The sequence below is a fragment of the Athene noctua genome, chromosome Z, assembly GCF_965140245.1.
Source record: "Athene noctua chromosome Z, bAthNoc1.hap1.1, whole genome shotgun sequence".
NCBI lineage: Eukaryota > Metazoa > Chordata > Aves > Strigiformes > Strigidae > Athene > Athene noctua.
In genome coordinates, this window is record NC_134077.1 from 28,155,021 (window position 1) to 28,180,999 (window position 25,979).

General features: G+C 40.2%; 1 protein-coding gene across 5 annotated transcripts in view; it reads left to right on the forward strand.

Moving 5' to 3' along the window:
- The first annotated feature begins 744 nt into the window (after positions 1-744).
- Positions 745-25,979, forward strand: part of COMMD10 (COMM domain containing 10) — a 117,568-nt gene continuing 92,333 nt past the window's right edge. For all 5 annotated transcript variants that reach the window (XR_012635525.1, XR_012635524.1, XR_012635526.1 and 2 more), the window contains exons 1-4: positions 745-839; positions 1,004-1,094; positions 3,395-3,505; positions 5,232-5,387. Coding sequence is in view for 1 of the 5 variants with exons in the window: in XM_074932053.1 (XP_074788154.1) it covers positions 808-839; positions 1,004-1,094; positions 3,395-3,505; positions 5,232-5,387 (390 nt within the window). In the remaining 4 variants the exon portion in view is untranslated. The remainder of the gene's footprint in view (positions 840-1,003; positions 1,095-3,394; positions 3,506-5,231; positions 5,388-25,979) is intronic.

Consider the following 25,979-nt stretch of genomic DNA (forward strand, 5'->3'; position numbering starts at 1 on the left):
GGAGAAGTATGTGGTCCTCTTCATGGTGTCCGCTCTTTCCAGGGCATGCCCGCTGTGACCCAAAGTCCAGGTGTCTTCTTCCTAAACGGGCAAGATCACCCTCCCTAGATAGCACCTCCGAGTCCTTTTGTTCAAGTTTAAGTTCACCTAAGTGCCCATTCAGGGCTTTGACTCTGCTATGGGTAAATTGTACTTTTAATTCATACCCCCAGGCTACTTGCTACTTTCTTATCATAACCAATCCCCAAGCTATCTGGTAAACTACACAGAATCCACAAAACAAGTCTGGACAAGCAGGATTCTTAGAGCACGTTCAGAAATCATCGTATGTTGCTGTAAGTAAATAATTCGCAAGGAAAGTGGGCATTTCTCTGTATCGTTACCACGTGGGAACAAGCCGGCACTGTGGGGCCTGGAAAGGCTGAGGAGTTTTACACAACCCAGACTTCAGCGGTATGATTCCACTATCAGCACTGACGACACGTGACGGAGGGGGAAGTATCGCCCCCCGCCACCCGGACCAGTATGTCTTTAAAACTTTTAAATCCGAGGAGTTCAGCTACAACCTTTTCAACCGTCGCGGTATGCTGCAAACCCGCTGAGGGAGGCGCCGCTCCCCGCACGCCCCAAGGGCCGCCAAACGCTTGCTCCGCCCTCACCCGGGACTGAGCCCCGGCGGCGCCGGCGTCCCCCAACCAGGAGTCCCGGCCGCCACCGCGGCCACGCCGCACCCGCGCGGCGCAGAGCGGAGCGGCGGCGCTTGGCCGCGCCGGGCTGCCGTCGCTGGGCGGGGCCGCAGCGACAGCCATGGCGGCGCCCGTCGTCCCGGAGAGTGACAGGTACCGGCTGCCTCGGCGGCGGCGCCGCTCCTGCTCTTGCCCGCGCTCCCGCCGCGGCAGGGCGGGGAGGAGGGTCGGGGTCGAGGGTCGGGGTCAGGGCCTCGCCGCGGTGCCGGGGCGCGGCGGGGCCCGGTTGCCCTGACCGCCTCTTTTCCTTCGGTCAGCATCCGCAGGGCCGTGTCGCTGCTCAACGCCGTGGACCCGGGCCGGTTCCCGCGGCTCCTCTCCCGCCTTCTCCAGAAGCTGCACCTGAAGGTTAGCGCGGGGGAGCCCGCCGGGGCCGCGTTCGGCAGGCGGCGGAGCGCGGCGGAAGCGGGGGCTTCGCCTGTGCGGGCGGGGCCTTGGGCTGCCGCGGGCTGAACCGGGGCCCAGCCGCGTCCTGCCGGCGCTTTGGCCGCGCTGCGCCAGGTGAATTCGCAGGAACGGGTCAGCGAGTTAAGTACCGGAGTCCCCGGGGCGCAGCGACCTGCCGAGTCCCGCCCTCTTCCCAGCCCGCCCTCCTGCTGCAGGACGGGCAGGGGACAGAGCCGAGCTGGGACGAGCCGTGCCCCTCTGTCCAGGTGCTACGAGTCGTCTTTTTTGGGACAGATGCGACACTCTATTTTGCTAAGGGACAATTGCTTCTTTTTTTTTTTTTTTTTTTTTTAATTAAAAAAAAGTATTATTAATCTTAATTTCATACACCACCAGTTGTTTAGAACTATTTCGGGTGAATGAAGTAAGAAACAGTGATGAATGGCAGAGGGTGAATGTGCGAGAACCAGCAGTGCTTGTTATAACTTGCTTCCATCGCCTCCAGGTGCTGATGCTCTGAGAAGGCTCTCGGAGGAGACGCAAGTTCCTTGGCTCTTTGCACAAACTCGCAATGGAAACACTAAATGTGTTTTTTTTTGCATTTCTGTATGTGGATCAACCAAAGCCATCTGGGGAACTGAGGTTAAATTAAATATAGATAGTATTTTTATCATCTTTACAGAAGTTTGGTTTTGTTTTTTTTTTTAGATCGTAGAATAAATAAGAAAAAACCCAAATGAGTAAAATGAGTAGTCAGTTTCATCGCACAGTGCCAAAAAGTCAAATAGAATCTGAATCTAACCTTTGCAACAAATATTGCAGGGGAAACTATAAGATAAATGCTAAAACAGAAATTATTTTGTTGAGTTTCTTTATCTTTCATTGTTAGATTTTTGTTTTCCCTCATTTTGTGTTTAAGAAAAATATTTTTAAAATACAGAATTTGTTTTCTATAGACATATATATATATATATACAAACTAAACATTAAAATATTACAGGTTAAGACCAGCACAAATAGAAAATACAGGTGTATTAAAGGTCATAATTCTGAGACTGTAAGGATTGTTTTGGTTATTTGAGTCAACTGTTCATTTTTTTTCCTACCAAAATTACTAGCTTGGGTGCTGTTGTTCTTACAGAGGGTTTTCTCAGTTGTTTTGCATGGATATTAATTCACTGGTAACTGGAAAGTGTCACCAACTTTTTTTTATTTTGTGGGTTAGGTTTTTTTTTGCTATCAGTTGCAGTTTAGTAGCTCTTCACTGTTTTACATGAGTTGGAGTGGTATTTTTAATTTAGCTCAGTCAAGCTCATGAATTGGCCTTTGTAAAGTATCAGAATCTAGGGTATGTTAAATTGCTAGAAACTTTGAATAAACTTGTCTTCGCAAAGCAGATACTGGGAGCTCTGCATTTCCTTCTAACAGCTAATGATTTAAACAATGTTTCCATTTTGTTAATCTTATTACAAACATTGTGATCATCGAAGGTTTTTGTATAATTGCTTCATTTTATTTATTCTGACAGCTGAATTGCTTCTTTGTGTAGCTTCGCAGTTTTGAATTACTAAGTGGTCTCAATATGGTGTTTTGATGTCCGATGCGTAGATTTGTTACTAATTACTTTTTTAATAGATGGCAATATCTGCATTTAAATCACTGTTTAATCTGCTGTAGTATAATAAATATAACCGCTGTATTTTAGAAGTACAGAACATTCTTGGTAATCTTCAGTAATACGGAAGGCTAATAGATTTAAATCTTGACTTTCAAAATAAGCATACATTAGACCTTTATTTCCTTTGTAACAGCATGGGTGATTTTCAGAGGAGTATCCAGAGTGGAAGAAAGATGTGTAACTAACTTCACTACAGTTTTGACTTCTGTTTTCTTTGGAGTCTAATTCAAGCAACATGCTTCATACTTTTCTTATTTTCATTTCTGAAAGGTTATTGGAGATTATCTGATTGTTGAAAGAAAAATGATTCTTTTGTGTCTCAGGTGCAAACAGAAAGCATTTTCTTGTGATGCATGTCAAGTAATCCTGGTAACTTCTCATGTGATACTGTTGACTTTTGATTCTCAGTGAGAGGAATTGTGCTGTATTTTTCTGTTGGAAGAGAGCTTTACTTTGTTATTTCTGTTTAGAAACAACTGGACAGCCACTATGTTTACCAAAATGGGGAGAAAGTTTTTTCTTTTGACAAGTATGTTCTTGGTCACTAAATGGAATGTCAGGACTAACCATTTTTGTGCCTCAGGCTGAAAGTAGCTTCAGTGAAGAGGAAGAAGAAAAACTTCAAGTAGCTTTTTTGTTGGAAAAGCAGGATCTTCATCTGGTCCTTGAAACTATATCATTCATTTTGGAGCAGGTACGTTTTATCATTATGAATTGATAAATATTTTAATCTGATTGTAGATTTCAAAAACACAAAATTAAAGTTTAAAAGGAGTTATTGAAAACATGTATCTGTAGTATATTATATATGTGTTTTGGGGGCATGATTGTACTGCTTTTGTTTTCATGCCTTCCTGATTTGGATTTGACTCATTGCATTTGTGCAGTGAGTTTCCATCTAATGTAAATATAGGTGATGGAAGTGAGCTCTGTATGACTGAGAGAAGTGTTGATAATTATGAGATACAGTGTTTCCTCTTATTCATTATAAGCAAGCCAGACATGCGGTTTTTAAATTCCTGCAAGGAAAGTATTATATGGCATTATTGAGCATTGCTTAAGTTACATGAAGTGTCAGTTACGGAAAATTTTCATGCACGAAAGCAGCCTGTACTTAGGTGAACAGGCACACCTGATGTAGCTCTGGTATCTGCATGAGTAGGTGACTGCATGGTGTAGAGCTAAATGTCTTCTAAACAGAGAGGGTTTCCTGGTTCTGCAGTCTACCACTACTCAGGTAAGGAAGCCAGTGTAACTTTCTTAGAAATTGTCACAGCCACGATGTTATCCATCCATTTCATGCAAGTATAGTAAGTGTAGTCTGTGCAGAGGGTATGTATGCTTATGGTCTGTTGTGGGATTTGGATCTTGTCCTTTCTTACATATGTCACTTTATGGTTAGTTCACTTAGTTAACACATTGCACAGCGTTAGAAAGAACACAAGCAAACAGTCCTCTGCATGGCTTCTACCCACCAAAAAAGCAAAACGAAACCTGATGTTACCTCCAGACTGGCATTTTGCATATTCATCTCAACCAAAGAACAAACTTACCAGTTTTATTGCCTGGTCCTAATTCCATCAGACTGCTTCATTATTATGATAATTATTGAAGGTGAACAGAAAAAGCAGTTCAGTTTCCTCTAGGACTTACATCTTTTACATTAAAAAAAAAAAAAGGAAAGGATATTAATATCTGCCCAAAGAAGAGTCCCACATGGACTACATGTTGTATGAGGACTGTTGTTTTCCAACTGATAGCTACACTTCTAAGTGTAGGAGCTTGTCAGGGCATAACTTTTTTAACAGCTTTGGTCTATGGACACATTATAGATAATGACTATAGATAGACAAAGACAAAGGGTCTTTGCCTTGATTTTTTTCTCTCCCTGCCCTGGTGCTGATGGAGTCCTGTTTTGAAAGTGGACCAGCATACTGTATAGAGTGTTTACCACAAAAATTGATGCTAATATGGGCGTTATATCTAACTCATCTTTTTTTGGCAAGTTGTTCCTGTCTTTTCAGAGTATTACCTCATAGTTCAGGCTTGCTTGAACAGTGTGAATTTGGAAGAGTTGTCCTTTCTTCATGGTCACAATTGACTTCAAAGCCCAGGTTTTTTCAGTGGTAGCTGGTTTTGTATTATGTATAGTGGAAACATATACATATACTCAGATCTAACTTGTATAAGCATTTTTTTCATAGTTTATCTATCTTGACAAGAGTAATTTGTAATATTGTGTTTTGAGATGCACTTTTGTATCTTCTCAGTCAGAGGGTTAAGATAAGCAGGATGCTTGCAGTCCCACAGTAGAGTTGCTAGTAAAAATCTTGTGTGAACATGTTGGCCATCTGTGGTAGGATATATCTGGCACAACTTGTAGAGCAGTATTGAACAACAGTTATTTTTCCTTTTAACAGGCAGTCTATCATAATTTGAAGCCTGCTTCATTGCAACAACAGCTGCAAAGCATTCACCTGGATCAAGACAAAGCTGAAGCATTTGCCAGTGCATGGGCGGCTGCAGGTCAAGATACGATTGAAAAGTTCAGGCAGAGAGTTTTGACCCCTCAGAAGGTAATGTTTTTTATTAAGAGAGAATAAAGCTATGTAGGCTTGTTTTAAGGCAAGGAGTTTAAACTAAGATACAAAGTTTGTGTTAAACCAAGGTACTGGAAAATAAAAAGGATACTTACTACGTAGTAGGTAATTGTGATTGGGGCAGTGGAGTTCCATTGTCTTAAAGAGACGTTACATGTTAGCTGAGCTGCTGGAACCTGACTTTATGTACACTGTTAGCAATATAAAGTAATGCAACCTACATACCGTTTGGAGATGTTTGTGAATGGCTTTGTAATAGGGCAAGTGTGAAATGTACTTATGAACACTTGTAGTGGTTTAGCTCATCAGCCTGTTGATTCTCTGCACTTAAAGTGTATCTGAGCTCCTGCCATCTTTAATTTTGTAAACTGGTTGGATGGTGCATTTTGTGAGATACTTACAATGATTTTGAGATACTTCCTATAATGGCCTAATAATCTTGCTTCATAGGTGCCTGTGACCAGTTAAAACTTTGGTACATGCTGTGGAAGTTTCATTGTGTCTTTAGACATAAATGTTTGCATCTATGAGAAGGTATGATAACAACCTTCTGCTGATTCATAATAAGCCTTCAACTACATCAGAGTATGTATACAAAACATGTTAGTGTCAGCCAGGATCAAGTGGTTCAAAAGAATTGTGGAACACTGACTCAATTCGAGTGTCTGTGGAGCAGACTAAAGATATTCAGAGTTGCATCACAGATGTTTTTTCCAGAGTATTTCAACTTAATCCTTTGTAAAACTGGGCTATTTTAGACACAAAACTTGTGGAATTTTCACGTGTAAAATTGTAATAACTCATTAACCTAATCAAATATATGATTGATAATGTAAGTATGTGCAAAAAAAAAATGAGTTGAACAAGACATTTTGGGCTTCTGTCTTTTTGAGATTATATTTATCAATGCCAGGCATGCAAGTACCAAAGTTTAAATGGTCAGCAATACAGTGAGTGTATAGGCAGTTATGACTGTACTTTGAAGGAGGTGAGTAATTTGAAAAACCAAGTGAAATCACAGAAGGTTATGAAGCTAACTTTTCAGAATATAGCATATATGTGCAGAATGGAAGACAATTCTGAAGATACCCTACAAAGCACCTGTCTGAAAGTTTTCTTCAGATGATACACTGATACATATTATAGGTCCTCAGCATATGAGAAACCAATAAAACCACCTTTGATCCTCTTTTATTTGGAACTTGTACTATACATACCTGTGGTCCTTCTGTGACCTAGTTTGGGGATGACATTTCTCTGTATCTTGTCTGCAGTTTTGTGAGCCTTGCAACATACAGTGTTTCTGGTGTATAGTTTTGAAGATTCTTTTTGACTTCACCACTGTCTCATCTAATTTTGCTAGCATACTACATCCCATATCAAGCAGTATTAAACTGTCATTTGTAACTAAGCTTGCAGAAAAGCAACTGCCAAAATATCATAGTGCAACGTTTTTTAGCATGAAAGCAGGTTTAAATATAGGTGTGTGTCTCTACATATGCTTAAAGCACGATTTCACCCCCTTTTTTCTTCTATTTTCCTAGCCCAGATGACAAGTTGAGTATCAGTTTGAGTGTGAGTGCAGATTTCAAGGTGTAATTTGAGGTTAAACTTGAATTTGCTTTCTCCATTTGTTTTGAAAACATCTTAATCTTGTAGATTTTAGTTGAGTGAAAAACTTGAAGTTCAAGAGAACTTTTTTTAACCCAAAGTCTCAATTCACAGAACTAACTGCTAAATAATGTATTTATTCTGCTAACAAAGCACAAGACATATAATACTGTAAAAATTGCATGGGATAATGGAAGAAGACCTTGCCATCTTCTTATAATCTTATTATAAGAATCATCTTGTAATGTATTATGACTGCATGGTTCCTTCATTATTTTCTTTTATATTTTATAGGTAACTGCTATCAGCATATATTTGCTGTATTGTCTTTCTATACCTTGAGAAACGGTGGGCAAAATATTCTCTTACTTGTCATGTGTTGTTATAGTAGCCAACTTGCTATAAACTTTAATCATCTCAAAGTTGAAAAATCAGAATCCTGAAAAATGCTTAGAACAGCATGCTAGCTTTTTAGGTTAGATTTACAATTTAGGTTTTTAGATTGATTTAGAGATTATATTAACTTGTTTCTTTATAAAAAGAGATGTATACCCAGTTATTAATACTCTCTGCAGCATGTATGTATGGCTATAACAGTTAAAACAATTGACCCTATAAATGTGTCTGTAGATAGGTTAATGATTTGTGTTGTTTACTTCTCTCACAGAAAGAATATTAGGTACATAAAAAGAATATGACCATTCTGATGTCATAATTATTAGCAGCATAATCACAGAATGGTTGAGGTTGTAAGGCATGTCTGGAGGTCATCTGGTCCAGCTTGTCTGCTCAGGCAAGGCCAAGTCAGTTGTCCAGGACTGCATGCAGACAGCGTTTGAACATCTTGAAGAATGGAGACTCCACCACCTTCTGGGCAACCTGGTGCAGTGCTTGGTCACCCTTGAAATGCAAAACTATTTTTCTGTGTTCAGGCAGAGCATCCTGTGTTTCAGTTTATGCCCATTGCCTTTTGTTCTGTCACTGGGCACAACTGAAAAGAGCCTGGCTCTGTCCTCCTTGCACCTTCCCTTCAGATATTTATATACCTTGAGAAGATCCCCCTAAGCTCTCCCTTCTCCAGGCTGAACAGTCCCAGCTCTTTCAGCCTTTCCTCATAGGAGAGATGCCTCTATACTTTCATCATTTTAGGGTCTCTTTACTGGCATCTCTCCAGTATGTCCATGTCTCTCTTGTACTGGAGAGCCCAGAACTAGTAATAGTACTCCATATGTGGCCTTGCTGTTACTTACTAGAAGAGAAGGATCATGCCTCTCAGCCTGCTGGCAATACTCTTCCTAATGCAGCCCTACATACCATTAGCCTTCTTTGCTGTAAGGGCACATTGTTGGCCCATGCTCAACTTGATGGCCAGCAGGACCCCCAGGTCATTTTTCGCAAAGTTGCTTTCCAGCTGGGTGGCCCACAGCGTGTACTGGTGCCTGGGATGTTCTTCCTTAGGTGCAGAACTTTGCACTTCCCCTTGAACGTCATGAGGTTCTCGTCAGCCCATTTCTCCAGCCTCTTCAGGTCCCTCTGGATGGCAGCATGACCTTCTGGTGTATCAGTCACTTTTCCCAGTTTTGTGTCATCTGCAGACTTGCTGAGGGTACATTCTGTCCCATCATCCAGATCATTAATGAAGATTTTGAACAGGACTGGACCTGATGTTTATCCTGGGGGTACATTGCTAGTTACTGGCCTCCAACTAGACTTCATTGTTCTGATCACCACCCTCTGGGCCTGGCCATTCAGCCAGTTTGCAATCCACCTCTCTGTCTGCATATTTCTGCTATATTTTGGAAGAAACTAGTATGTTTCTAGAACATACTGGAGTATGATGTGGGTTTGCCTGGAGTATTAATACTTTTATGTGTTGGCTTTATAATCAAGGTCTCCCTCAGGTCTGGACTGGGACCAACACTGTTTAACGTCTTCATCAATGATACAGTGTTAGTGAGTGCACCTTCTGCAAGTTTGTGGATGACACCAAGCTTAGTGGTACAGTTGATTTGCTAGAGAGAAGGGTTGCCATCTGGAGGGACAACCTTGGGGAGTGGGCCCATGCGAACCTCATGAAGTTCAACAAGGCCAAGTGCAAGGCCCTGCTCCTGGCTTGGGGCAATCCCTGGTATCAGTACAGACTTGGGGATAAATGGATTCAGAACATCCCTAAAGAGAAGGACTTGGGGATACTGATGGATGAAAAATTGGGCTTGAGCTGTCAATGTACACTTGCAGCCCAGAAAGCCAACCATGTCCTGAGCTGCCTAAAGAGAATTGTGGCCAGCAGGTCGAGGGAGCCACGATGCAGCACGAGAACTGTGACATAGTAGCTATAACAGAAATGTTGTGGGATGCCTCACACGACTGGAGTGCTGCAATTGGTGGCCACAAACTCTTCAGGAGGGACAGACAGGGAAGGAGAGGCGGTGGAGTGGCCCTGTATGTTAGAGAATGCTATGACAGCTCAGAAATCAAGTACAGTGATGACGGGATTGAGAGTGTTTGGGTTAGATTAAGGACTAATGAAGCACATCTTGCTGTGGGAGTCTGCTATAGACCCCCCGACCAAAGCGGTGAGGTGGAAGAAGCTTTCTATAAACAGTTGGGAGAAATCTCACGGTCACTTGCCGTTGTTCTTGTGGGGGACTTGAACCTCCCGGGTATCTGCTGGGATCACAGCACAGCAGAGAGGGAACAGTCCAGGAGGTTCCTGGAGTGTGTGGAGGATAACTGCCTCACACAGCTGGTGAGTGAGCCGACCAGGGAAGGTGCCTCCTGGAGCTGCTTCTGGTGAACAGGGAAGAGCTTGTGGGGAGGTAAAGGTTGGAGGCCTCTAGGGTGCAGTGATCGTGAGGTGGTAGAGTTTTCAATCCTTGGAGAAACAAAGAGAGGGGTTAGTAAAACTGCCACCTTGGACTTCCGCAGGGCAAACTTTGACATGTTCAAAAGGCTGATTAACAAAATCACTTGGGAGGCTGCCCTGAAGGATATGGGAGACCAGGAAGGCTGGACATACTTCAAGAGAGAAGTCTTAAAGGCACAGGATCAGGCTGTTCCCAGGTGCCGGAAAACAAGCAGGCAGGGAAGGAGTCCGGCCTGGCTAAACAGGGACCTTTGGCTGGATCTCAAGAACAAAAGGAGAATCTATTGCCTTTGGAAGAGGGGGCAGGTCTCTCATGAAGACTGTAAAGATGTAGTGAAGTTATGCAGGGAGAACATTAGGAGAGCCAAAGCACAGCTAGAGCTCAACCTGGCTACAGCTGTTAAGGATAATAAAAAATGTTTCTATAAATTCATTAACAGCAAAAGGAGGATTAGGGAAAATCTCCCTCCTTTACTGGATGCAGAGGGAGACATGGTAACTGAGGATGAGGAAAAGGCTGAGGCGCTCAATGCCTACTTTGCCTCAGTCTCTAGCAGTGGAACAGGCTGCTCCCTGCACACCCAGCCTCATGAGCTGGGAGATGGGGAGGGGAAGCAGAATGAGGTCAGCACAGTTGAAGAGGAGGTGGTCAGAGACCTGCTGCACCATTTGGATGCACACAAGTCTGTGGGAGCAGATGGGTTACACCCGAGGGTGCTGAAAGAGTTGGCAGATGTGCTCGCCAAGCTGCTGTCCATGATTTACCTGAAATCATGGCTGACTGGGGAGGTCCCATTGGACTGGAGGGTGGCAAATGTGACACCCATCTACAAGAGAGGCAGAAAGGAGGATCCAGGAAATTATAGACCTGTCAGTCTGACCTCGGTGCCAGGGAAGGTCATGGAGCAGGTCATCTCGGGTGCCATTAAAAGTCATATAATGGACAACCAGGGGATCAGGCCCAGTCAGCATGGGTTTATGAAAGGCAGGTTTTGCCTGACAAACCTGATCTCCTTCTATGACAGGGCAATCTGCTTATTAAATGAGGGAAAGGCTGTGAGTGTTGTCTACCTTGACTTTAGCAAGGACTTTGACACCATTTCCCACAGCATTCTCCTGGCAAAACTGGCTGCTTGAGGCTTGGATGGGCACATGCTTTGCTGGGTAAAAAACTGTCTGGATGGCCAGGCCCGAAGAGTTATAGTGAATGCAGTTAAATCCAGTTAGTAGCTGGTCATGAGTGGTGTCCCCCCGGGTTCGGTTTTGGGGCCACTCCTGTTTAACATCTGTGTTGGTTTAGGCCCTGCCGGGACCGGAGACCACGTTGCCATTGCCCCTCCCCCACCCTCAGCCAGTCGGGCTGGCAGTGAGGCACAAACCTGGGTTAAAATAAGAAGAAATTTAATACAACAGTGTGATAAACGGTCTGAACAACAGCAGTAGCAATGATAACAACAATAAACAACAATAACAGTAAACAAGACAGAAGATATACAGAGAAATACCGCAATGGTTACGGAACAAGCCTGCCGTGTGCTCCCTGCCACCAAAGCCACAAAGGAAAAAGTTCCTGCGCTCCCAGCCCGACCTGACATCAGCATGGTATGAATAACCTGGCTGGAGATCCCTTCCCCCTTCTCTGCTGGGGAAACTTAACCCTATCCTAGCCGAGCCAGGACACATCTTTGCTGATGATCTAGACGAGGGGATCGAGTGCACCCTCAGTCAGTTTGCAGATGACACCAGGTTGGGTGGGAGTGTTGATGTGCTCGAGGGTAGGGAGGCTCTGCAGAGAGACCTGGACAGGCTGGAGCCATGGGCTGAGGCCAACTGGAGGAGTTTCCATAAGGGCAGATGCCGGGGGCTGCCCTTGGGCCACAACAACCCCCAGCAGCGCTACAGGCTTGGGGAGGAGTGGCTGGAGAGCTGCCAGTCAGAGAGGGACCTGGGGGTGTTGATTGACAGCTGGCTGAACAGGAGCCAGCAGTGTGCCCAGGTGGCCAAGAAGGCCAATGGCATCCTGGCTTGTGTCAGCAATAGCGTGGCCAGCAGGGACAGGGAAGGGATCTGACCCCTGTACTCGGCACTGGTGAGGCCGCACCTCGATGGCTGTGTTCAGTTTTGGGCCCCTCACTACAAAAAGGACATTGAATGACTCGAGCGTGTCCAGAGAAGGGCAACGAAGCTGGTGCAGGGTCTGGAGCACAGGTCATACGGGGAACGGCTGAGGGAACTGGGGGTGTTTAGTCTGGAGCAGAGGAGGCTGAGGGGAGACCTCATCGCCCTCTACAGCTCCCTGAAAGGAGGGTGCAGAGAGCTGGGGATGAGTCTCTTGAACTAAGTAATAAGCAATAGGACAAGAGGTAATGGCCTCAAGTTGTGCCAGGGAAGGGTTAGAGTGGATATTGTGAAGCATTTCTTTCCAGAAGGGGTTGTTAGGCGTTGGAATGTTCTGCCCAGGGAGGTGGTGGAGTCCCCATGCCTGGAGGTGTTCAAGAGTTGCCTTGACATAGCACTGAGGGATATGGTGTAGTTGGGAACTGTCATTGTTAGGTTAATGGTTGGTCTGGATGATCTTCAAGGTCTTTTCCAACCTAGATGATTCTGTGTGATTTTGTGGAGGCGATTCTTCCCCTGTACTCTGCTCTTGTGAGAGTACCTGGAGTACTGTGTCCAGCTCTGGGGTCCCCAACACCAGAAAGACCTGTTGGAGCAGATCTAGAGGAGGTCCATGAAAGTGGTGCGAGGGCTGTAGTGCCTCTACTATAAAGAAAGACTGGGAGAGTTGTCAGCCTGGAGAAGAGAATGCTCCAGAAAGTCCTTATTGTGGTCTTTCAATACTTAATGGGGGCTTATAGGAAAGATGGAGAGAGATGTTTTACCAGGGCCTGTAGTGACAGGACAAGGGGCAACAGCTTTAAACTGAAGGAGGGCAGGTTTAGTGTGGATATAAGGAAGACATATTTTACAATGATGGTGTTGAGACACTGGAACAGGTTGCCCAGAGAAGCTGTGGATGCGCATCCTCCCTGGAAAGTGTTCAAAGCCAGGTTGGATGGGTTTCTGAACAATTTATCTAGTGAAAGATGTCTGTGGCCCTGACATGAGGGTTCAACTAGGTAATCTTCAAAGGTCCCTTCCAAAACAAACCATTATATGATTATGTGAATACAGATTTTTTTCTTTCATACTCTTTTAAAAAAATACTTATGGGCTTTTTTGTTGTCACTGCATATCAGTATACGTGAATATTTCATGCCTTTACTTGCCATGTGCTTTTCTGTACACTTACCAACTCTGAATTTTCCTTCTAACAGCTTTTGGGTGTGTATGCATGGGATTTCTTATCTGGCTGTGAGTGCAGAATCAGGGTTGTGATTAGTATTACTGGGCTCTTGATAGTTCTGTTCCAGCGTTAGAGGGTGTTCAGGGAAACTGTGTACAAGATAATTTGCAGTGTAACTAAGGAAGTTCTAGTTGGCATTTTATCTTCATTTTAAAGTGTTTTACTAAAGTCCAAGTGGCACAATAATTCTGAGTCTGTCCTGGCATCTGGTATTTAGAAGTTGTGTATTTTGGAAGCACTGAAATGCTGCCAGTAAGTCTGTTCTCTGTAGTGTACGCAAGAAGGACCAGGAACTAATCTTTCATTTCTGTTTTAAGACAACATAAAATAGTTGACAGTATTTTTAATTTGGAGGTATGGTTTGCATATCATGCAAACATTGGAACCTTTGGGCAAATTGATGGAAGAACTGAGGATTGATCAATTTATGGCCAAAACTAGTGGGACTGTCCAGGTTTATTATTTCATAATATTACTAATTAATTTGACTCGTCACTGTTTTTGTGAAAGTAGGCCACTGCATCGCTTGGCTTGAAGCAGTGCTCAGATTTGGACTCTAGGCCACTAGTTATTATGAGAAGTAATTTCTTACAGATATTTTGCTTGTATTGATGTGTTATTTCTGTTAAACCAGATTCTCTTCACGCCTGCAAACTACAACTTGGTAAAAAGTAGTATTCTGAGTTCTGGGCCTGTCAGTTTTATGCAAGAGATGTAGGTGGTAACTCACTGGCTGGTAAGCTTCATTAGGGTGACAAGCCAAATTGAGTTTGTTAGAGCAACAGAACAAGTATTTCCCAGAATACTGATTAGCTGAAGTTTTCAGTGGCATATTGAACATTACTTCTAATTGTTAGAGAAAAAATGTTCTTTTTTGAACATAGGTTTTTGAAATTTTTTTGGCGCATAGTTGGTGGTGTTGTCTTGAGAAATTAAAAAAAAAGTTAAACTAAAGCTGTACTGTTTAATAGTATTTATTTTCTCATTTCATCTTTTAATTTTTCTTCGTTGAACTATAAGCAGTCTTCAGCTGCACTTGGTTATTAGTTATGTATATTCTCCTGTTGCATTAACTGGTTCTTTGAATCTTTACTCATATGGCAGTCTCTTTATTATATTATTACTGCTGTATAATACATTCCTAGTCAATTCGAATGATGGTATTTGTAGCAGTTTTTTCTTTGAATGCATTCTTAATTTGGCCTCTAGAATGATAGGCCAGTGATAATAGTGTGTTTTCAGTCTGATCCAGTTTTTAAGTCTTTGCTAATGCATTGGTTTAGAAATTATGACACATATGGATCAAATTAAAATGTAATATTTTCTTTGTGTGAGGAGGAGCTAGCTTTTTAGTAGGGTTCACTCTGGATTCTCATGGCAATTTTTCATCCATTCTGTCACTTCCCCCCACCCCCCACCCCCACCCCATTATGTTCTCTGTATCTTTTTTGGTAATTTGTGTAAATCTTTTCTCTTTTAAAGGCAGGTCAAGCTAAATGACTCATAGCTTTCTTGTTTTGGAAGACTATTCAGGGTATCTTTAAAATAAATATAATGAAAAAGATAAGAGTCCCATGTTGCCAAGCAGGAGAAGTTTTTTATAGCTTTCAGACAGCATTACTTAATATAATGATGCGTGGGAATGCAACTAGTGAAATTACGCACCTAAAATTCTTGACAGAGCTGTCAATTCTGTATCTTGACTGGCTGTTTGAAGCCATATGGGAAAAACTCTGAAAGTAGTTTTCTCAGAAACTGGCCTTCTTGCTAAGTGGAATATATGTAATGTGAATATGCTAAACTCCCTCTGCTAAACACGGGTAAATCTACAGAAATGCTCTGAAACGCATGCATCCTATGATGGTTATGACAAAAAAGAAGAGAATTGGAATGTTCTGTGTGTGTTATGGGGGAAAAATTCTTTCTGATATCAGAAGAAATGCAAAATAAGAATACAGCTCAAACAGAAATTCAGTTTCTTGTTAGTGTCTGATCCACTAGTCATTTTACAGTGACAAACAGAGGTCACAAAGACTGTCTTGTACCTATGGACATTGTCAAAATGAATTGTGAACTAACTTCTATTATTTGATGCCATCACAGTGGCAAAGACAATGCAAATAATGAAAGATGTAGTAAAGACAGAGTTTGTAAAGACAGAGTTTTATACCTACTGAGATATACTTTAATAGCCAGCTACAGCACATCTGAGTGTGTTGAATCTTCCACTCAGACAGCATTGTTAATAGATATTTTAATTGTTTAAAACTTTTAGATACTACTTCTTGAGGTTTCTTTAAATTAGTTTCTTCCAATTCTTCTTACTCTCTGCTGTCTTCTATAAAGAAAGTGTAAATGATAAAGGTTGGAAGAAGGTACATTTTGAGAATGTTTAAAACCATCTGAAACATTTGTTCTGTTCCTACATGCAAAATAGCTTATTTTAAGGTTATAGAAGAGTACTATGCTTACCTTGTGTAACTTCCTGTGTAATACAAACCATAATTTTTCTTCAATATGTGGATGAGCTTTTGAAAAGGGATCTGGTTGTGATTTCAAGGCTTGAAATGACAGGTAATTTCTGAGTTATTTTTTATGGTTAATAAAAATATGTGCCTTATCTCTAATTAAAATCTGTCTAACTTCATCTTCCCACCATTGGATCTTGCTATATATTCTTTTACTAGATAAAAGAGCCAGTCAGCTATGACTTTTCCATATAAGTGCTTGTAGACCGGTGCATATTTTTACCGCAACTTTGTGCCTACAAATTTCCCAGAGAGAGACAGAGCACAGCACCACTTTCACCTTTTGCACAAAATGAATCCCTAAATACTAGGATTTTGGAAATTTTAATGCTGTTTCTAATGTTTCTCATACAGTCCCTTTCTTTTTGCTTTCAAGTTAGCTGCTTATCGGTTGAAATAATTGTAAAGATGAAAACCTGCAGTAACTTCAATTAGGGAAAAGTCTTTTGAAGTTGTTGCTTCTTAGCACTAGTCTTGCTTGTCATATTATTTCTTTTGTTTCCTCCCTTTTGAAGTACATGGGTATATTTTGGTGTGTGTCTTTTCCTTTTTTTAATCTAAAGATTAAAGATGTGAGGGGTTTTAGTTTGAGTATTGAATGAAGAAGTCTGAAAATGTAACTTTTCCTACTATATGTGCTAAGGAGGGTTTGCTGAAGAGAAGTAGGACTTTATCCTTGCAGACAAAAATGTCATATGAAATTAACCCTCCAGGAGAGAGCCAATCTTGGATGAATAATGTTGTTCATTTTATGTATTCATCAAATAAGATGTGCAGATTTTTCTTTTAGAGTTAAATCTTGGTCTCTTTTTCTGTTTTTAATATGTTCTTTATATTCAAATCCTCTCTGAGAGGTAACTGAGATACTGGCTTTTTGGCTTGCTCCTCTAGCTTTTTCTAGCATTAATTACAAGCTGAAGGTCCCAGTTTACGAAGTTAAAACACTTACTGCTCCTCGTTTTACTTTTTTTTTTTTCTGCCTCTTAAAGTTACTGATATCATTAGGGAAGGTTGTGGAAAGGGATCCAAGAATTGCACAGAAAACAATGCATGGCCTGTGACTCTCTTCAGTGCCTCTCTATCCCACTCAGTTGGTTTAATCACTTGATTGAGTCTTTGGCTCAAGCTATCTTCAGTCTGTTGGTCTTAGAGTGCCTTCTTTCGAGGCTAAGATACAAAGCCACATAAATAGTTTCTCCTTGTTTTTTAACATTTCATATTTTTTTCCTTGGGAAATTGTGTTCTGTTTGGTCAGTCTTTACAGGATTCTGTAAATTCACTGTCCTTCTGCCTGACCCAATCCAACCCTTTCTTTGCCCTTGTGTTACAACTACCACTATTTCTAGTTAGAGACAATCACAGCATGTGGTACTGCTTCAGAGCCTAGAATGTTCTTGTCTCCTGGTGAAAAACATAGTTGCTGCTTTCCTTTATGTTTTGTTTTTCTGTTTGCTGATGGTCTTGCAGTATCTGTGAGATTAACGCAGAATTGGATTTGACATTGCATTCTAGTACTGTGATAGATAAGATCTACACAGTGGTTCTTATTTTCTTATGACTGCGTGACTAAGTTGCATTGCAAAACTATCATTAAGGTTGCAAAATCCGGTTTTAAAATTTAGTAAGAGACACTGTAGTTCACTGTGCAGCCTCTGCTTAACTTGGCTGTGCGTATGTGTTATGACTGTATTCAGTTACAGACTTTCATGCTTTTTTTTAACAAAACCATATTATTCTGACTTTTTTTTTTATGGATGAGTGGATATACTTAAGTTTTTATTGATAGTTATATGTAGTTTTTGTGGTCCCTGCTCTGAGTCTTGGGTTTAATTTGAAGATTTGCCTAGCACTGTCAGCTGAAGTTGCTGTTCATTTCATTTGTGACTCATATCTCTGGATAAAAATTGAGTCTTACAAATTTTAAATCTTCCATTGAAGAGTACTTTTCACTGAAACCACAGAATGCCTCAGTAATCCATTTATAAAATGGGGACTGTGAATTGTATTGAAGTTGAATATGTGCAGTAGGGGCACAGATTTTGAAATACTGGATATCATCAGGTTTTTCCATTGCTATTCAAAATAGTTAGAGGACTATAGGCAGAAATATTATGCAACCAATGTGAAAATCCAGATGTTTCAGTGCAGACTTCCACACCCATGTAGCAGTTGTTACAGTGAGGCCTGCTGAAAAGAAGCTTCAACATCCCGAACTTCCTTCAAAGATATCTATGCCACCTAAGTACAACTGAAGTCAATAGCAACAATCAAGAATAGAAATCAGTGTGTTTATGCAGTCATCTCCCCTGCCCCCAGTGCTGGTTTCCCATCAGTAGGAAACTGGTGTTTGATCTTGAAGGAAACACTCTCTTCCTGATTACAGAGTATTTCTGTGATGAAGACCCTACCTGTGTTGATTGGCAAATTGTGCCTGTTGCTCATTGCCTTCCTCTTAAAAATGTGCACCTTTTTTTCTGTTTTAATATTTGTTTGCCATGTTGAGTACACTTTTGGCTTCATCCTGCTGGTGTCTCCTCTGCACTAGCATTCTTAAGCACACAGGGAGAATTTTTGAAGTTCACAGTCAGACATGTTTTTTCATCCTTCTCTTGGCCTCTTACCTAAATTATTTTTATCATCACAGCAGGCAAAATTGACATTTTCATATCTAATTTGGAGTTTTGTTTCTGGAATGCTGAGTGTGCTGATGAAGAGTGGAGTTGGCATCTTAGGCTATAAATTTTAGAGAGCAGACTTATTGGTTCACTCACTTTTATGTTGGTGTGATTACACAGGTCTGAAGTTAGAGTAATGCATTGTAGACCAATGCTTTTCTTAACATGCGATACACCTTTAGTCCTCTCCCATCCATATAAAGCTGTTAATTTATTAAAACATATACATGTTAATTTATTAAAACATATACATATTGTAGTACAAAAAGTATTCACTTATGTAACTATGACATGGTACATTTTGTCTAATATGATTGTTGAAAGATGAAGGGAGGGGACCCCCCAATTTTAAAATGTGAGTATTCTGACTTTCTTTTTTTACTGTGAAATGAGGAGTACTTGATCTTCAGTGGAGGAACTATGGAAGCTTCTCTTTCAAGAATTAAACTGAGTAAAAGGATTTTCCTCTAGGTTGTCTGGTTAGAACAACTGAAAGTTGTATTGTAAGTGAAAGATCTGCACCACAAAAGTTCTTATGCTATGTATTATTTATTTCCTAAATATATTTTGTTAGCTGGAAAATATTATTAAACGTTTTGTGTCAGTGTGGTATATGCTGTTGTAATATGAGTAAAATGTTTGCTGAAGATGTCTTTTATATCCCATTATCTCACTTCACTGTTTATAACAGGTTTAGTAAGAGTAATACTATAGATATCTTAAATTACATAAACAACTCATTCAGATTGTTCCAGGAAATGTTTTAATCTTTAAAGTTGGGCTATTCCTCTCAGATTAGAGGGAAAAGTTAACCAAACTTATTCTTGTTAAAACAGGATTTTTCTCTTTCTGTAATTGTTGCCTGTGGGGGCAGGATAGGTTCCTTTCTAAGGTACATGTGGGCAGAGACACAGAGTTGTTCATTTTCCCTATTACTGCAAGCAGCCACATAGTATAGCTCACTTTCTAAGTTTGTCAGTACTCTTTAAATGTCTTTATTCGATTTATTTATTTTATATAAATTTATTTAAACTTTATTTAAAATTATGTAAATGTTATCTTTTTTTAATTTAAAGATCTTTAAAGTATCTAATAGTTTTTGCTCAGACTGGTGCTATTCAAGGGTAGCTCTTTAACCTTACCTCTCCAGCTATCATAAGTCTAAATCCTCAAGAATCGACTGAAGGCTGGGGTTTCGTCCCCCCTATTATGCACTCTCCTATAGTGTTATTCATTCTTACCACTATAATAGTAGAAGTTTAGACTTTGGAGTCTTAAGTTATCGATGTTTACTATAGACTGTGAATTAAAGTAGCATTTGAACTAAGTGGGCACTCTAGCATTGATGTAGTGATACTGAACGTACTTCCAAGAGTAGTTGCTCTGTGTAAACTCATACAGTGCTCTTGCAGATATATCACATTTGGTAGAAATAAATGAGGAGAGTGCAGCTCAGAAAAATAGTGCCATTACACTTGCATGTTCTTTTGGTTTTTTTTACAGAAAAAGCTTTATAGAAACAAGATATAATTTTTTTCTCATGTGCAGAAACATTTAAGTTATCACAAATACCAGATCATTTTGAACTGAATGGCCTCTCAAAATAAGGAATAAAGTATTTGGAAATAAAATGTGTGGACCTATATACCAGTGGAGCATGAAATTAATTTCTGTGTTACTGTAACCGTCCTACTTTATCTGAAACAGTTTGTTAGTCTTCTGCCTAATGGAAGATTGTTTTCTGTGGTACCTGTAAAGAATGAGTCAGTAAGAGGTTCTTTTTGGCATTCTGTTTCTATTATGCAGTTTTTAAAAACCTCACAAAAAATGAAGTCAATTGCACTGCTTCAGCCTGTCCTCAGATCAATCAGACTGCCTGTAAAGGCGAGTAACTATAGATGCACTTAAACTACCCTTAAGTGGCTCCTTGAGTACTGACTTGAAGTCAGGAGTCTGGGGTATTATCTCTCAGCTGTTCAAGTCTAAACCAGTATTCTGTGCCATAGGAAGCTGTGCATAGGAACCATGAACAGGGATGTCCATATTAATCAAGTCTGTCAGCACCACTAGTACCACAAGATGTAGTACTATTAGAAGCACTCAGTTTTGTGCCAAGATTTGAATTTTCAGAAGGGCTGTTAAGTTTTATTTTCAGCTATGCTCAAGTTAGTAATGTCACTAGAGGCTAATTCGGCTAAACGAATAGGTGTATTATGAACTAGATGACTAAGACTTATTATCATACCATAATTTTCTTAGTGCATGTTCTTCTCACCATTCACAACATGTGATCTAGTTATTCTAAAGGTTGCCCTTACTGGCTTTTAATTCTGACTGTGGGCCACAAGCTTATTTGCTTTAAAATTCTCATTATTCATATTGGGAAGCTTCAGCATCCCCTTAGTAACTTCAGGGTAATAAAACCTTTTTGCTCTCTGAAAAGGCAGATTTTGTTGGGGGGGGCTTGTTGTTTCTAAAAAGAGGTCCAAGCAGACAAACTAAAATATAACCCATTGACAATTAGAGAAATAGCCAATTGAAAGTAATATAATTTTCAACTGTTTTATGTATAGTTGATTTTCAAGACTTACCAAATGTAATGTCACCACTTTTTTTTTAACCAATTACCTTTTGGCAATACTGAAAACATCTGTTGTAGACAGTAGTAGTAGACTTCACTAATTGCATGTGCTAGTTTTCTTATGCTATGTGTTCCTTTCCCATCCAGAGCTTTCATAAGCTTTTTTCCCCATAAACATAAAAGTACAGAACACTGCTACTAATTTAGCATTACTTCTGCATTCTCTGCCCATCAGACTTGTTAACAAGTTCAGCCCAGAAGTCTGTTTTTCTCACGTTTTAGACTTAAAGATGAAACTCATTTTGAGAACTCTTTTTCTTGGTCTTTGCCAAATGCTCCTCAGCATTTCTCACCCTCCCTATAGAAATGCATGTAGTTGTTTGAGAGGCTAATAATGGATATGCCAGGATCTTCATAACCTTTCCTGTACCCAGTTTATCTATAGTGGCTTGTTAGCCTATAATGTCGATTAATTTCATTTACCCACATGTTCTGAATCACGTGTGTGTTCTGAATATATTATTCTCTCATTAACTGAAGACTATGATTTTATATTTTAGTATTACACAGAAGGGAAGTACCTAATATTTTATTCTATTTAGGGAAAGCTAGGTGTTCTGAAAGCAGCAAATATTGCCAAGAGAATGGAGTGCAGGAATCTGAATCAAATAACTAGATCTTCATAAGACATTAAATTTAAGCTGTAAAGTGATTGGCTCTTTTATAATTGCCTAAATGTCCAGCTATGATAAAGACTGCAGTCATGTTGATTTTATGTGTACAACCAGTATTTTCATACTGTAATTCTTTCAGATTCAGTGCTTTGCTTACTCATTGTTACTCCTACCTTCTCTGAGGTCAGTGGTTACTGCACTTTCTAAGGGACAAACAGGTGCCATATCATGGATTAACCATGGAGGAGAAATAGTGGTTTGCATGGTATTGATGGCATCCTGCTTGCACTGTGGTAAGAAGTAAGCTGTTTATGCCACACTGGTGAGTTCTGGGAGCACTAATACTGATCTTCTATAGTTCCTGTAATGATTTGTTATAATATTAAGTGACTTTCTGAAACCTTCACCTTCTGGAAGCAGGTAATTTATATGAAAATTCCAGTTTTCCATTTAAAAGTAAAACAAGCTTCAGTCTTCACGGGTGCAGAGTCAGACAGGAGATGGGATCTCAGTATATCACTCAAGTCCAAAATCAAAAAATAGCCCCTTTCTCTGCTCCAGTACTGACTGAGCATTTAAACCCCTTTTTCACTCTCCCTTAATAGTACTGGACCCTGCTGCAGATGTTTTGAATGGCTGAAGTTGGGAGTATTAGGGAAGACATTTTAGGTGCTTAGGTGTTTTTCTGAAATTCTGTTTCCACTTCTAGTTTTTCCTTTTTTACACAATATTCCCATTTACTTACTTTTATCAAATTAAGGTCCTTGTCAACATTTTTTCCCATGTGAGTCACTTTGGCTCTGGTTTTGGTCCTTCAGGTTGGAGCCCTACAACATGCCTGTTCTGGACATCCCATCTGCCTTCACTCTCAAAGTCATAGTCGTTTGGTTTTGAGTCTTCATAGACTGATTCTTGTATAGCTAAGATGATTTTTTTTCCTTGACATTTTTAGCCTGAATTTGTTTGCTAAAAACTAAAGTTTGAGTTCTCATTGAAGAGTCTAAGATAAATTATCTTTGCATAGTTGGGAAAGGGGAAGTGTTTTGATTATTTGACAACTAATCCAGAAACTGTCATGTTTATCTGGTTTCTTGACTCTCAGTTTTGGTTTGATCTCTAGTAATGTTTATGGGCAGTCAAAAGTGAAAGTAAGGAGCTGTGGTGAAAATATGCAACAGAAAGACAGTAATATATAAGAACATAAAGGGCTTTAAGTGATGAGGGAAGTGGTGGATTCTGTTAATTTCAGCCATGTGAAATCCTTTATTTGGTTGGAGATCATGCTTAAAAGTTTATATCAGATAAGTTGTGAAAGCTGACTTGACATTTAGTGCATATGGGCTTTTTGCAGAGGGTGACTTTCACTCAAATGTTTTACCATAGTTATGTTAGATTGCTGGTAATCTTGTCCTAGTATATAAAATAATATATTCTACTATTCAGGATGGAAAGTAGTCTGGTAGACAGGACAGTGGGCATGAGTTGGAAGCTCCCATGTTTTACACTGGAGGAAATTACTGTGGATATCATAGACTCCCATCATAAACAGACCAGAGATGATATATTTATGGACCTGTAATGTGTTAGTGATCTACAGATCACTACTACGGGTCAGATCCTCTCATATTAGGGAAACAGGCAGCTCTCTAGTGTGGATCTGTCCCTGGGACAGCTGTGGGTGGCAACTGAGAAGCACTATGTTTGTAGGGGGTACAGAGCTGGTTTGGCAGGTATAACACCTCATATTTTCTACAGCTAGTACTGAATGAGTTCTGGAAGGGAGAAGTACATAGGTTCTTCCATGCCTGTTAGTCCTGGCTGTCATGGTATCCTCTTCAGAAGTCTGGGTGGAACAAAATGGACATGGCAACTGAGGATTACAGGGGTCATTGAAAGCTTCCTCATATCTTTATAGCCCTGAATCATTTACCATCATGGGGTTCATGGAGCAGATCTGAAGCCTTTTCATATGTGCTTACTATTGGTTTTATTTAGCACCTATGTTTTTTCCTTTCCTATGTTTTCCAGCTTGCACCTGGTTTTTGTTGTCTAAATATAACACTGAGGTTAAATAAATGCCTAAAATACCTCCGAGAACTTACAGTGCTAAATAGTACATTTTCAGTGGTCTTTAATGTTGCAGTGACTAGGTAACTTGCACATTTCTAAACTGCTGGTAAGAAATTGTAAAAAGAAGCTAAAGGTCTACAGTAACTATTTAAAACTATGGCTTTATTTTCATGCTGTTTATGGAGAAATATTTCTTCCCTTGTAAGTGCTTTTCAGGTAATATATCACAGATTCTGGCCCCATATAGTCTCTCCCAATGTTTTGTTTCCTATAACAAGTTTTATATCAAAAGTGAAAATAATTTTGTAGTCCTTTCACTTTTGAAAAAATTGGCTCTAAAATATGTAGTACTTCGTGGCTACCAAATACTGTGCCTTGACCCAGATGCCATGCAGAAACATGTCACCACTCTCAAAAGGTTAATTGAAATTTCAGGATGTTGAATGTCTTCTAAGTAAACATGACCATAGCCAAGTACATGTTGTATTTTGCTTTCAAGAAAATAAATAGACCATTTTGAAGCCTTAGGCAGCATGTTATTTGTTAATCAAAACTTGTTCTCGCACAACTATATTTAAAACATAAAAGATACATGAGTTGTACAGGAAAACAAAGTAATTTTAAGGTAAAGCAATATAGGAAAAGAGTTATTGCTGCTGTTCAGCTATAAACTCGTGCCACTGTGCTACCACATGTATTGTATTTGTTCTGAGCCCTCTACAATATTCCTGGATACGTGTGCATTAAAAGTGAAATAGAAGACATAAATTTCAATTTCTTTACTTTTGAGGGTGTGTTTTTCATGGTACATACAGTATGCTGTTTAACAGCTTTAGAAAAGCCTTAAAATTCAGGCTTCCAAGATACTGTCTCTAGTGGCATTGTTTTATAATCCTGGATGAGCTGCTAGCCTGTCTAAGGCTTGGTTTCCATACTACTATAATAAACTGTTTAAGTAACTGTTAGAAAGTCCTTTCTAAATTGAGGAGTGTGGAGCTTGAACCTTAGTGACTGCAGTATGAGGAGCCATCACATTCCAGAGCTTGCTCACTGCCTCTGTGTTTGACCTTAATGGTTAGGTGTTTTATCAAAATAGGTGGTACTTTTTCCTGATGCCCGCTTCAGGCTGCTCCCACCACTAGCCCATAAGTCAGCAATTGGGTCCTTCTCTGTTGACCATTATGAATTTTGATGGGGTTCTTTAGGTGAACTGAACTTCTGTCTTGATCTGAAACTCAGAGTGAGGCAAGATGATAAGGTGTTTATGCTCTGGAGAGAACTGGAGGTAATTCCTTTACTTAATTTTATTGATGTCTGTGGAGAGAAAAATGTTTTTCAGCTGTGTCATTCTGGGATAATTTGCTGGAAGATTCCAGATACTGGCTAGCACAGGGGCTTACCACACTTGTCCATTAGAGTTACTGACTTGAGCACATCCACAGGATCCACATCAGACTGTGCTGTACTTTTGTGTGAGATGGGCAATGCCTTATTATTTTCATCAAGCGAGATGGAATCTGGTTAGAGGAAATCAAACAGAGAACTATGATTAAAAATTAATCTGCTTTTAGAATTTATAAAACTTGTCTTTTAAATCATCTTTAGTTCACAGGCTTTGGGCATACTGTTACTAAAGCTATGGCTACCACAAAATGAGCTAGACCAGATTTACAGCATTTTAACTGTGACCATTTTGGTTGTATGCATGCTTTCACTGATTTGGTTAATACATAAACTTCCTTATTTTAACCACAGAATGAAGACTGAATAGGGTCATTTATTCCAGAGCAGCTTACAGGCTGCAGGCTGACATGCTGAAGTTCTTCCTAGTATCTTGTTCCTGTAGCTGTACACCAAGTCAGTTTGAGATTGTCTGTGTCTTTCCATTAACTTTGTTTGGCCTTTGCTAAACTCCCGAACCATCTTGGACTGGCAGTGGTGGTCATGATACATAATTTTCCTTTTGGTATGCTTAGTTGTATGGCTTTCAGTGTTTGTTAGATGATTGATGTATATCAATTCAGTATACAAAGAAATGCAAGTGTAAATGGTATAGCTGCAATGAAGTTTGCAAGTTCTGTCTTTGAGCTGTGCTAATGGAAGATGTTTCTGCCGCTCACTTGCTCTCCTATCTTTCATCTAGAGATTACTATCACTGTAAGAGCCAGAGCATTTATTGGCTTCTCTGCTGTTCACGGTAGAGTGTGTCTCTACGAT